This window comes from Eriocheir sinensis, chromosome 62 (genome assembly GCF_024679095.1).
Source record: "Eriocheir sinensis breed Jianghai 21 chromosome 62, ASM2467909v1, whole genome shotgun sequence".
NCBI classification, from domain to species: Eukaryota; Metazoa; Arthropoda; class Malacostraca; order Decapoda; family Varunidae; genus Eriocheir; species Eriocheir sinensis.
In genome coordinates this window covers 8,059,363-8,073,436 of record NC_066570.1, presented here as the reverse complement: position 1 = coordinate 8,073,436, position 14,074 = coordinate 8,059,363, and the positions used below count along the sequence as shown (strand labels likewise).

General features: G+C 41.6%; 1 protein-coding gene and 1 long non-coding RNA gene across 3 annotated transcripts in view; one reads left to right on the top strand and one right to left on the bottom strand.

The window, feature by feature from the left end:
- Positions 1-8,374, top strand: part of LOC126986732 (RAB6A-GEF complex partner protein 2-like) — a 24,464-nt gene extending 16,090 nt beyond the window's left edge. Inside the window, exons 8-10 of one of the 2 annotated variants that reach the window (XM_050843105.1) lie at positions 1,702-1,879; positions 2,889-3,140; positions 8,319-8,374. In XM_050843105.1, coding sequence (XP_050699062.1) covers positions 1,702-1,879; positions 2,889-3,112 — 402 coding nt within the window. In that variant the 3' untranslated portion in view covers positions 3,113-3,140; positions 8,319-8,374. Of the gene's footprint in view, positions 1-1,701; positions 1,880-2,888; positions 3,141-8,318 lie in introns of those variants that run through there. The other variant, XM_050843106.1, reaches the window with a different exon arrangement.
- LOC126986735 (uncharacterized) lies at positions 3,196-14,074 on the bottom strand. The gene is made up of 4 exons (XR_007739921.1): positions 13,976-14,074; positions 8,689-8,746; positions 8,293-8,440; positions 3,196-3,302 (listed from the first exon to the last, which is right to left on the bottom strand). It is a non-coding gene; the product is annotated as an uncharacterized LOC126986735 (long non-coding RNA).

The following is a 14,074-nucleotide window of genomic DNA, read 5'->3' as shown; positions in this document are numbered from 1 at the left end:
TCTTAGTATTATAACGTATGAAAGAACAGTTAACCTATTATGGACAAGATATTTATAAGCATATAAAGAAACAAGAAACGTGACATACATATTTGTAAGTGTTGCTAAAAAAATGCTATACTTATTATTGAGTTTCCCTTTCGTTATGGGATGTGTAAGTAGTTTCACAATTATATTTAGATTGTATCGTGAAGGAATGTACGTTAAAATAAGCTGACATAAGTAAGAAAAAAATACATTCAAATCCTCGTGGCTGTAGCGCCACAGAGAGAGAGAGAGAGAGAGAGAGAGAGAGAGAGAGAGAATGTGGGGTTAAAAATGTGGGAATGCTGTACTCCCGCTTGTTCCTCACAGGCCACAGACACAACCGCACATTTAGGTGAGCCAGACTATAACTGTTGCTCCCATATAGCGAAAAGTATAGAGTGGCCAAAAGAGAAGTCAATTTCGGATGGAGAGGTGTCTTGATACACTCTTCATAGGCAGGAGGAAATATAGACGAAGGAAGGCTGTTCCGGAGCTTACCAGTGAAGGGATGAAAGAATGGAGATGATGGTTAACTCTTGCATAAAGGTTTTTGACAGTATAGGGATGAGCTTGAGTAGAAAGTCGTGTGCAGCGGGGCAGCGGGAGGGGGGGAGGCATGCAGTTAGCAAGTTCAAAAGAGCAGTCAGCATGAAAATATCGATAGAAGATAGAAAGAGATGCAACATGGCAGTGGAATGTAAGAGGTAGAAGGCTGTCAGTAAGAGGAGGGGAGCTGATGAGATAAAAAGCCTTAGACTCCACTCTGTCCAAGAGAGCTGTGAGAGTGGAGCCCCCCCACCCATGAGATGCATACTCCATACAAGGGCGTACAAGGCCCTTTTATATGGAAAGCATCTGTGCAGGGGAGAAGAACTGGCGGAGACGATACAGAACGTCCAACCTCGAGGAAGCTGATTTAGTGAGAAAGGAGATGTGAAGTTTCCAGTTAAGATTTCGAGCTAAGGATAGACCAAGGTTATTTAGTGTTGAAGAAGGTGACAGCTGAGTGTTGTCGAAGAATAGGGCAGTGGTGGGCACCGCTAATCGAAAAGTTAGCTTCGCTAAGTGGTAATCCACTAACTAAAAAGTTAGCTTTGCTTACACTAAACCGATAAAGAAATTAGTGGAAGCTAATGCTAACTGCTAACTTTTTTATATGGATTTAGCTTATTTTTAGTATTTTGGCTCTAAAACATTAAAAACAGACCTAGTGACCTGAAATTTCAATATGTTGTAGCTTAGGCATAGAGCTTTCCAGAAAAGTATAGCATGCCAAAATCAGATGATGATAAAGGTGAACACAAAAAAAATAAATTAAAAACGTCATCACTCGGGTCACCTTCCATGACGTCAATAGTGATAAACAAGGCGACAATAATGAACGCGACTACATGGTGACAATGTCACAGCTGAACTGAACAAAGAGCACAACAAGAAACAAGAAGAGAAAGAAGCCTCCAATTTATCCTAAATCCATATATTTTCCCCAAAATTTCCCACAAATTTACGCCTTTGATTGAAGTGTCTACCTTAAAAACCAATGAAGTTATGATAATTTAAACATTGCAAAACTTTAAACGCGATTTCCCGCTTTTTAAAAAATGGTGCTTTGTATGTTTTTGCTCGCAGGGCCTCAATTCCAGAGTGTGCCTATATGTCCCTTTATCTTTCCAGTATTCAGTTACCCTGCAGAGTGAAGAGGTCATTGCAGAGTCTTGTCGACAGCGTACATCACAGAAGCCTATGTTGGTGCCTTACAGCAAGGCCCATGAAGTGTGCCTAAATCTTTCCCACACACACCTCCTCCTTCCTATCCCTTTGCACATCACTCCAACCTTTACAACTGATATGGGTGAGTTATAAATTGTAGAAGGTTGAGTTGATATTAAAATTCCATTTCACATAATTTTCAAATGTGAAAAGTTTATACAACACTTAAGATTGGACCCTGTATCTTCTTAGAAGTTATGATTATATACAGAGTGACAGGGGGTGATAAGTATGTGCTGTATTGCATAGGGTAATTCCTCTAAGTAACATTTTACTGAAAGATATTAAATTTAAACTAACCATGCTATGGCAGATAATTACCAAGTGGTTATTCCATGCATTAAGTTTAAGTCCAATAGACAGCTGATTGTTTTTGATTTGTCTAATGGATTAGGATCATCAGCCTACTGTCCCTTCTGTCATTTCATTCCTTTAGTTCTGATTATGTAGTAAGGTAAAATTGTAGGCATACCCTAAGTTGCACTTGGCCTCCATTTCCATCTCATTGGCCCTTGAACTTGTGGAGAGTTAGAACCCCCAACGACAGGGCAAGCATGACAGCTGGGTTACTGCTGTTTACCTTCTCCAGGTTTCCCCAGATATCCATTTATGGACCACCCAAAAAGGGAGGTTGAGCAGCTGGACATTGACTGCCTGGGCTGGGATCGAACCTAGGGCCGTGGATTCGTAGTTAGGCTTCATAACCACTAGCCCATGAAATAATATAAACCTAAAAAAAGTGTGCCACTATTAATCTCCCTGTACTAACTTTGATTCAGGTACCATTTTATAAGGAGCACATTTAAGATATCAGTAGATTAAGGCCTATAGGGCCCTCATTTTCTTGAAGGGTGCTGGTGGCCAGCTTAGGCAGATTTTTATAGTGACACATTTTTCCAGCTCATGCTCCATTTATCTTAGTTGTAAAGTTAGGGTAACAGTTTTCTGCGTGGTAAATTTCATAAGTATTGTTAAAATAATAGATGGGTAATTTGATTCAGATTTAATGTTCAGAAAAAGTGACACCTAAACTCCATTTGTCACATCAAGGAAAATGTGAAATACAACTGAGATCACTCCTTAACCCACAGTGAGTCTTCAGTGGCATCTGCACTTTGAGTTTGTGACCAGTGTGACAGAAGTTCACGGACCTTCACCTTGTGCTAGCAAGGAGGATCAGGTGGAATGGCGTGCACCAAGCACTTTAGATATTGAGACCATGGTGTGGGACTTGCCTATCACCATCCTGCCTACCACACCAAGCCAGGTGGCTCAGGCCATCTGTATGCCAGACCAGCACACCCTGCCACTGTGAACCCATGGGGCCATAAGCCAAGGATATGGTGAGTAGCCAGGGTTCAGGTTGGAAGTAGAAAGTTGGAAGAGAAATACAAGATGATAGGCATTCATTTTATTGATCATTTTACTTAACATTAAATCATTAACAATAAGTTTTATGTACATCATCCTGGGTAGAGACAACACCTTTAGGCTGGACCTCCTCTCTGAAATTCAAAGACATTTTATTTAATGGACGACACGTGGCAAATGAAATACCTATAAAGGTATTTTATTAACCCCTTCAACACGAGGACGTGTATACAGCGTCCTTGCGCGCTCCGTAGCATATACAGGGATGCGTATACAGCGTCCTGGCTCACTTTAACCAGCACGAGTTATTTCACCCAAGATATTGTACAATTATTTTTAGGATATAGATCGGATATGATACGGTGTCTTATTTGGCTTTCAATGTAATTATTGTGTAATAACGTAAGTGTGTCTTGCGCGCATTTGTACTCGACAGTAACAATCAATTCTAACTGAAAATAACAAATAATGAGAAAGAAATGATACATTTGTATGTGTGTGGAGTTCCTCTTCCCTCGAGTTGCCAAGTGCTTGGCTATATAGTGCATTGTCTCACCGCCCCCTCAGCTCAAGGACGTGGGAGCTCCGGTCTCCCCCTCCATGCCTCCACCTCATATTCATTTCGCTATCTCTGTTCCCATTTTTTCTTCCTTATACCTTTTCCCTTCAAAGTGTGTGTGAGAGAGCGAGCGAGCTCTGGGACTCTGCGTGAGGCTCAGGCGGACGGACATCCACGCCGCTGTCTGTTCTTTCTTCCTTCCTTATACCTCCTCCCTGTGTGTGAGAGAGAGGGGGAGGCGCCTCTTTAAGTTTCAGCTTGCTGTTCCTCGACCCTTCCCTCCATTTCTCACCATCTAATCTGTGTGTGTGTGATCTGTACTGACTTTCCTCACTTCCTCTCCTGCTTCTTACCACTGAAGATGGTGGTAGCGTCCACCCAAACTGTTTGGTAAATATGCATTTTTTGTCTGCAAATGTGGGTTTTATTCACATCAAGAAGAGCACTAGCAAGTGGGAAATTGCCATAGCTGGGCACGATAACAGAAAACCTTATTCCCGATAACCGATAACTGATAATGGAAAACCTTATCGGTGATAACCGATATTCGTTAACTGGAGACACAAATATAGGCGATAACTGATACTCGATATAAATCCACAATTCTGATACTAGCTAGCGATAAGTCCAATAGGCGAAAGCGATACTATATTGATATTTCAAATAAAAAAGATTCAAACTTTCATTATCTGTATTTTAGAAAACCTACAAAACCTGAAAACCACACGTTGACACATACATATGGATGGTAATATTAGAAACACCTGAACTGGTGTTGTGTTATTAGGCGTCCCCACCGTCAAATGTTTACATACACTGGTTTCTCATGAACTGCGCATGTTCAGACCAGTAAGCGTAGCCCTGTACAGTCTCACAAAGCTTTTTAACACATTAAGAGTTGCTGGAAGGCTGAATCAGACATACAGTACCACCATCCTCGCTGTTTCTGGAACGACTCTGTACATATAAATACCACTCGTGCAGTGTGGATTTCTAGAAACAGAGAACAAATATTAGTGGTACTGCATGTCTGATTCAGCCTTCATAACTGCAGTTAAAAAGCTTTGTGAGACTGCAAATCGCTGCTGAATCTGAACATCTTGAAAGACCAGTGTTTGTAAACAAAAGCCAGCTTCTAACAGTGGGGACGCCAAATAACACAACACGATTCAGGCATTTTAGTATTATCATCCATAGGTGCGTCAATGTGTGATTTTCAGTTTATAAGATTTCTAAAATACAGATAATAGTTTAATTCAACTATGTTTTTTTTTTTTAGTATACAATATAGTACGCTTTTTTTATTTTTATATCTGAATGTTATAGATCATATTTGAAAAAGGAAGATGATTGCCTTCCTCTCTCTCTCACACACACACACACACGCACACACAGCCACTGCATACTCTAACCTTGGTCTAATCGATGTTATTATTTTCTTCATCGTGTCCCCATCTAAGTAGTGAAATGTCACACTAATATTTTGCAGCAAACTGTATGTTTCTCCAAATATCTTATTTATGTGCTTCTCAGTCGTCAGTATACTGTATTTCCCACCATATAAGATGCACCTATAATTTGGCAAGATATATTTAGAAAAAAATATAAAAACTCCACATTTTCACCGAACTTGATGTGTATGTAGTATTACATTCAGCCACCTTATTTACAATATTATGAATATGATACTGTATGTTGCTCTGTGTTCAAAGTGTTCCACTGTTGGTTGAAGAATTACAGTGCTCTTGCCCCGAGAAACTGTGACTTTGAAATGGCAAACAAAAGGGTTGGTGGGTAGATTCACTCACTGCGCAGTATGCAGGCGGTAACTTTCACCGAGCTACTGAGGGAACTAATCACACGGGGATGCTACATTCGATGGGCAAGCAATTGGTCTTAATCTTGACTCTCAGGGACCGTATACCTACTTTCAAGCAGAAATAGATGTTGATTAATTTTTTCAATCATATGTTTTAATATAGTTATTTTTACAATGAGAAACAAATGCATTTACAATACACACTTTAGTCATCCACGGATAAACGTTCTTTCAAACATGTATCACAGAAAACGTCACCTGACCGGGCCGCTGCACAGCAGAAATACCTCCAGACTAATCTGCCCAAGTCCACCCAACGATTGCCGAACAGTCATGTCAAGCAGCACCCTGCTCCATCGATTTTGTTCCCGTGTAATAGCCGTTTTAACCATCACCACCAAGGTACCCTGGTGACTGGTGCGCCGCGGGGGTGTTGTGTTTCATGTTGACGCCGCGCCTCGGCTCCCGTGTGTGGCACCTCTTCTTCTTGTGACCTGAATGGTCATGTTGTCCTCCTCTCTTCTGACTATTCACACTTTCCTTTTCTATTGCATCACACTATTCATTATTTAAACCAATCAAAATTTGTACCTTCGGCGTATACCGTGCAGGGGTAACTTTTTGGCATTTTGAGTGAAAAAAAGTGCGCGTTACACACCGCAAAATACAGTATATTTCATTCTGGGGACATCTGGGATCTACCAGTAACAATAACCTCTAGGCCTACCAAAACCTAACTATCGGCATATAAGACGCAGGGTGATTTTTAGATTTTTTTTTTTATGTGCGTCTTATATGGCGGGAAATACAGTATCTTGTATTATAATTCCTAAGTCTTTTTCTTCATTCACTGTGTTATATATATTTATAGTGTGTATAGTAATAAGTACGTTTGTAGTACCTCCGTGGAGCAATGGTCAACATGCCTAGCTATGACTCCTCGGGCCCAGGTTCGAATCCAGGCCCAGGCAGCCAGCATGCAGCTCACCCAGCTGTCCATCCTCCCTTTCAGACTGATAAATAAATGGGTACCTGGGGAAGGTGAACTGTGGCAATCACAGATTTCACACTGGCCTGTGTCCTGAGGTAATTGGTTCATACCTACCACAGGCTCAAGGACCAAAGGTATGGAAATGAGCACAGCAGCCAAACAAAGTTATAGTGTATGCACCCACCTTTACCTTGCCTTTATAGTATGTATAATTGATCAATGATGCTAATTATGATATTTCATGTTGCTTTCTGGTAATGGAAATTTTTTATTAGGAATAGTTTGTGTAAAATCGCTCTCTGTTTTTTGGCACGTCTAAGGCTTTTTGGGGAAGTGCACCAAACATTCGCAGAGATTCACTATTCGTCGGGATCCATAACCCCTAACCACCCCAAAATAACAGAGGACAGAGCATGTTCGTTCTATAGTCCGTTTTAATCGAGGCAAAAATACACTTGCCTGCAGAGGTACTCTTCCACAGAAAATTTCCTGGTACTATACTATACTGGAAAAAGGGCATCTCTTCTGGCGAGTGCATTTTCACCTCAATAAAAAAATATAATAAAAAAAAAAAAAAAAAAAGGGATTATAGCACAAACATACATCTGTTCCCCATTATTCGCGGGAGCTAGGGGCCACAGCACCCGTTAACATTGAATTTCCATGAATGATTGGCGTTCTCTCCACAAGCCTGGGGAAAAAAAAAGTCCGTTTTCTTAGAGGCCTAGAGGCTTTTTTGGGGGGCATGCCAAACATTCATGGAAATTTTCTATTTGCAGGGGTCTGTGTCCCTTAACCCTGCAAATAAAATACGGGGAACAGATGCATATTTGTTCTATTGTCCACTTTTTTTATCGAAGTGGTAATGCACTTTCCAGAGGAAGTGCCCTTTTTCCAGGATCTATACTATAGTAGCAGGAAACTTTCCATGGAGAAATGGTACCTCTGCAGGTGTGAATTTTTGCTTTGACTAAAAAATGAACGTACATCTGTACCCAGTTATTTGGGAGGAGGGTAGGGGACATAGGTCCCTGCGAATAGTGAATTTCCACAAATGTTTTTAGTCCACTCCCCAAAAAAAGCCTCTAGACACGCCAAAAAACACCAAGAGCGATTTTATACAAACTATTCCTAATAAAAAAATTCCATTACCTGAAAGCAGCATAAAATATCATAATCTGAGAACAATTTTACAAAAACTATACCTAATAAAAACATTTGCCTGTCCCATTATGGGCTGGGGTTGACCAGCATCAATAAGTAGTGCAACATTTGGTGTTCAAGACGTTTGCTAAAATTTTTAGTCTTATATTGATGGAAAAAGTGGACCAGTTAATTTCACATTTTGTATGTTATATCAAGGCTCGTGTGCATTTAATAGAACAGTACAATAGGTGTTTATTAATTGAAGCTCCATTGATTCAAAGATCTCTCATCTGAAATCTTTAAGGCAAGGAAGTAAAAAAAAAAAAAATTAAAATTAAATAATCAAAATTCTTGAAGGGAATACCCTTCAAGAATTCAGACATGTGTTTTTCACATTATAATTTCCTTCTCTCAAGAATTAAACAATTGAAAATACCAATCCAGTAGACATTGAATTAACAAAGTTTTACTTGAGCACAGAAAGTTTGGGACACTTCTGCCATGGCCATCTCCTTGATGGAAGTTACCATGAGGGAACAGGGCATCAGCGATTAGACAGACAGAATCTTATAGTAGACTTTTACAAGAAATAAGAGTTGTAGACCTTACATTTATATATTCAATTTCCTCCTCAGTGATTGTAGCCCTGCGGTACTTCAGAGGGACCTCCCACTCTTCCAGGACTCGGGGGCTTGGGTGGCTGCTGCTCCTGATGGTGAGGGTCCAGCCATACCACCTGGTGCACCGCCACCTCGGACTGGAACAAATATACACCTTACACAAGAGCCTCAGTATTACCCAAGTAGACAAGAAGTTTTATTGTCACATTCTTCAAGATATTTCTCAAGTTCAATTAAGTGAAATTTCAGCAATGATGTCCATTGTAGAATTTGAAAAAGAGTACTTCAGCAGTAAGATGGAATGCTTGGATACTTAAACTTGCCAGTTATGTGCAGAAATAAAAAAAATTCATGACTTTACAGAGAAAAAAGTAATCAATCTCACCCAGCTCCATGGGGCTGCCTTTCCGAAATTTAATCATTGGGATGTGTGGCTTCACCATCTGTTGGAAGCAATAATTAATTACTGTTGTGCTTGTTTGGAATAGCTGATCAGTAATCACAGCAAAATAGTCCTGTAAAATAAGATGAAAAGGCAGCAAACCGCAGAATTTTTTTTATATAATTTTGCAGAGAGGGTAACAAAAAATGTAAATAGGTCCCTTCCATCCAACCTGAGGAACTCCCCTTTTGGGGGTAAAATAATTCCTTCACAGGGACTCTTTTTTTTTTACTATATTTTCCATTTGTTCTTTAAAAAGGTGCATGAAACAAGAAAGATATAAAAAGGTGAAAACATAAGAAATAAAATTTTACACAAAATTGATAAGCTTTATTGCCCTAAATATTATGAGTCAAACATTAAAGACAAATTTGACCATAACTCAAAAATTTCCATCTTATGAAATAACAAATACCAGATTTTCTGGCATATAAGACATTCCCCCATGAAAAAAAAAAAAAATCAGAACATCACTGCAAAGTAAGGGTCAAGGGTTGCTTGGAAATGGTTACAAAGACCAAACACTCAGAAGCAGAGGAGTAATGCTGGGATCACACATCTGCGATTTTGCCTCCGCGACTAACTGCGATACTGAAAATGTTATAGTCTCAGCTCGGTCGCCACCTGAGAAGCGCGATTTGTTGCGACAAGAAAGATCTCATGATCTATTACGTGTGCTCAGTCTCCATTCGGTTAGTCATAGACCTCTGCAATCATTGCAGGCGAAGTGACGAAAGATCGGGTGCATATCGCAGCTTACTGCAATTATCGCAAACTCATGCAGGGATTCGTCGTGAGCACATCGTGAGCACTTGCAACGTATGCACGATTATTGCAATGGATAAAGAATGCTGTTCGACTGGCTCTCGTTTCTAATTCGACTTTGCAACGATGTACTGCAATTAATCGTGACCACCTGCTGGGTGTCCCCACAGGGATATGAATGAGGGGTGGGCCCACCTGCTTGTACACTAACCAATCTACCCCTGCAGTAGCAACGCCAACACCATGAACCTCACTGACTTTATCGACAGTGACATTGTGAAGAATCCTCAGCTAATGGCAGCTATAGTAGTGGTCTTTGAGATTGCACATAATAACCCTCCAATATGTTGTACAACTGATACAGAAAAGGAAGAAAAGGAAGGCCCGAAGTACTTGGGTGACGAGCCACCAAAGGCCACTATCAAAACCTGATGCGTGAGCTGGCTGACGAGGACCCTCTGCTCTACCATAACTTCATCCACATCACTGAGACCATGTTTAACGAGATAGTGGAGCGTGTTCGACCCTACATCGAAAAGACGACGATGTTCTGGAGGAAGCCCTTGGACCCTGGCTTACGTGTTGCTATAACCCTCAGATTCCTTGCAACAGGGAATTCCTGCAAGAGCCTTGGTTATGCATTTCGTGTGGCACCCAACACCATCTTCCTTGTTGTTCCTGAGATGTGCAGAGCCTTAGTTGCTGCATTTGGAGATGAATTCCAGCAAATACCAGACTCGGTGGAGGGTTGGATAGAGATTGCCAATGGGTCCCAAGAATGCTGGAATTTCCCCCACACCCTGGGTGCAATAACGGGAAACACATATGCATCAGGAATCCAGAGTTTAGTGGTTCACACTACTATAATTACAAGAAGTTCTTTTCGGTGGTCCTGCTGGCTGTTGAGGATGCAGATTATAAATTTATGTTCGTGGATGTGGGAGCTGTTGCCTCGGAGTCGGAGTCTTTGTTCAATCCCAGCAGCCATTCCTAGTTCCCTCTCAACCTCTGCCGGCAGGGACAGCGGCCTCTTCCTCTTTCCACATGTCGCCTGGCCCTCTGACTTCTTCGTCGGCATCCTCCTCCTCACTTTCTGCTCAGACAGGCCACTCTGGATCGGACTCATTTTGTTTCTGTAAAACTGGTGCTGGTGGGGGTGGAGGAGCTGGCAGCGCCTGTATAACTTCCTGTGGATTCCCGATTACTTCCACAGAATGGTAGGTGGCCAATATCTCCACAGCAGGTTGGTCGTCTGGTGTTGAGGGTGTGTTGGACGATGTTGACGATGATGGTGGTGGTTTGGGGCTTGGTGGATTGGTAAATGTGAGGGCTGGTGGAGAGACTTTGGTCTTTTGGGGGGTTTGCTGTCTTTCCTTTCCTTCGGCATGATGTAGAAGGGGTCCTGAAGGGGACAAGACATTGTGTGCCACACTGTGGGCAGGAGCGGTGGTTGGCAGAGCAAGAGGCAGTCGCCACCAGAGCACGGCAGTGTGGAAACTAGCGAGGGAGCGTCGCTTGCCCAGCTTATTTATAGGAGACGCCGCTGCAATACCTCGTTGTCACATCTCACGATGAGAAAGTTGATAGATTCGCCAACAATTTATTGCAGGCCACTGCAATCACTGCAATGATATCGTTGCCGAGTCGCAGTGTGCTGTGCTTTCAATGTGTTCACACTTCGATCACACTGCGATGAGTCGAGCGATATGGGACTCACAGAGGCAACTTGCGATCTGTTTTGAATATTCCCCCAAAAATCGCAGTGGTGGCTGCATCGCGTGATTACCCGCGATACGTGGCAACACCGCTACGCTTCGGAAAGACTCTATGCGATTCCTGTTATGAGTGTTACAGTGAGAGCATAGTAGATTGCGATTTCACCATTTTTTTCACATTTTCAGTATCGCAGTAAGTTGCAGAGGCAAAACCGTAGATGTGTGATCCCAGCATAAAGAATAGGAAATGGAGTTCAATGAAGTGTCACACAATGAAAATGAGCAAGAGTAAAAACAGACCATGTGGAGTGCATAAGATCTGGGCCTCCTCTTTCCAATGGTGTTTTTAGTTTTAGGCTGTGATGAATAGTTTTTGAGATACAGAGGTTAAAAGAGACCCCCCATTGGGCTGCCCGACTGCGCCTGGGCTAATAGTCACGTCTCGCACCACGCGCAAAGAAAGGGTTAAAGGTGGTGGAGCTAAACTATACATTTACCACATTACTGGTAGACAAAATATATATAACACTGCAGCAAAACTAGAGAAGTAAGGCAATATATGAGACCTTAGTATGGAACAGATTGGAATATGGAGACTAACAAAGTCTCCTCTGCTGCCATTGACAACAACAGTGCAATGCAAAACATATCACACATATTAACTGTAAACAATTGAACTTAAAAAATATAACAGCTAATATGGAAATACACAGCCATCTTGGACGAGATTAATACAGATACTGTATCTTATTTCAATTCTCTGAATGCAGTGCAATAATTACTAGCTTCTGGAAAACTAAAGAAACTTCAAAGTATTGATGTATAAAGTTTATGAACACAATCTAGCAAATCATATGGAGAATAAGATGAAGGTAGCCTTCTCTGCAACCACTGAGAACAATGGCACAGCATGAAGCATATCACACATATTCATCATGAACAATTAAAATTAAGGTAAAGATTCGTTTTAGTACCGTGCCAGCATCTCATCATCTACTTGATGAAACATCAGTATCTCTTCATATATCTTTTCTTCAAACCTTCAACAGTCATGGAAACGCTTTGAAAATCCAATTCAAGGACTTTTTTTTTACTCTTGAAAATCGGGAATAATGTTTACGAAAGTGCGTCGCCTCCTCTGGCGGCGGCCACGCTGACACTGCAGCCGCCACAGCTGCAAAATAGCTAGCAGAGGGTTTAGGGTCGGGGAGCATATTCAAACAGTAATTGTGGAGATTCACTACGCACCTCCAAAATACGATATTACGCCTCCATATTATACCTGAGGGACGAAATACATGTCCCTTAACCATAACATGAAGGCGGAAAAATTAGAAGTAAAGAAAAAGTGGTAAAGGTAGTGAAAAGGCATATTATACATACGCACACTGTTTTGGTGTCGGCGGCGGTGGCAGTGTTGCCAACGATCCGGTTAGCGATGGTACGCTAGGTTGGCGATAGTATGTTTAGTTAGCCATTAGCCCATGCATGTGAGACCAGGTCCACCACACGAGGTTATCTATTTTTTTTAGAACACGCACCTTTACCCAATACTATAACTGGCCCAAACCTTAACAAAACCCTTTGGGTAAAGGTGCGTGTTCTAAAAAAAATAATAAATAAATAACCACACGTGGTGGACCTGGTCTCACATGCATGGGCTAATCACTAACTAAACGTACCATCGCTAACCTAGCGTACCATCGCTAACCAAGCGTACCATCACTAACCGGATCGTTGGCAACACTGCCACCGCCGCCGACACCAGCAAAAACATCGTACGTATGTATATATAATATGCCTTTTCACTACCTCTACCACTTTATCTTTACTTCTAAGTTTTTCCGCCTTCATATTATGGTTAAGGGACATGTATTTCGTCCCTTAAGTATAATATGATGGCGTGATATCGTATTTTGGAGGCGCGGAGTGAATCTCCACAATTACCTTTCAAACTACTCCAACCGAACTTTACGACCTACTAACGGGGGGGGGGCTATGCCCCCCCTGGTACCCCCCCCAAATGTATATGTGATTTATTTCTCGCAATACCGGCTGCACCGTTGCCACGGCCGCCGCCAGAGGAGGCAACGCACTTTCGTAAACATTATTCCCTATTTTCAAGAGTAAAAAAAAAGTCCTTGAATTGGATTTTCAAAGCGTTTCCATGACTGTTGAAGGTTTGTAGAAAAGATATATGAAGGGCTACTGATGTTTCATAAGGTAGGTAATGAGATGCTGGCACGGTACTAAAACGAATCTTAACCAAAATTAACAAATCTAACATAACTAAATCTAACCTATTATAATGTCTTAGTCTAACCTACCCCAACCTGACCTGACCTCCCCACTGCCAAAATACAATGTGCTAGGCTATGCTCACAAACTGTATACATAATTATTTTGATGTTTCTTTTAAGTTTTCCAGCAGCTATTACTGATCTGCACTCAGAAAAGTAACATATAATACAACAACAGTATTACCCTATTGCAAGGTGGCTACCCTTACTTCCATATTAACCTTCCCGTGGTCTATGCACATGACATTAAAACAGCTACATGAACACTGTGTTGGTGAGGGAGGCAAGGCTATAGCTGCCCTGCTGGTGATGACAGTGGGGTCAACGCAACTCTCAACATGAAGGAGCAGAAAACAGTCACCTCTTTAAAAACAGACCAATCAGGTTTGCCAAATAACACCCCAAGACTACCTATGTAATACTTATGTGAGTGTTGTTATTCCCACTCACCCGCAACGCAGCCCTCGCCGCCTCCATCCTTGCTTCCTCGCCGACCAGCTGATCAGCGTTGCCAGATTATCGTATTCACCACATTATATTTATCATTTT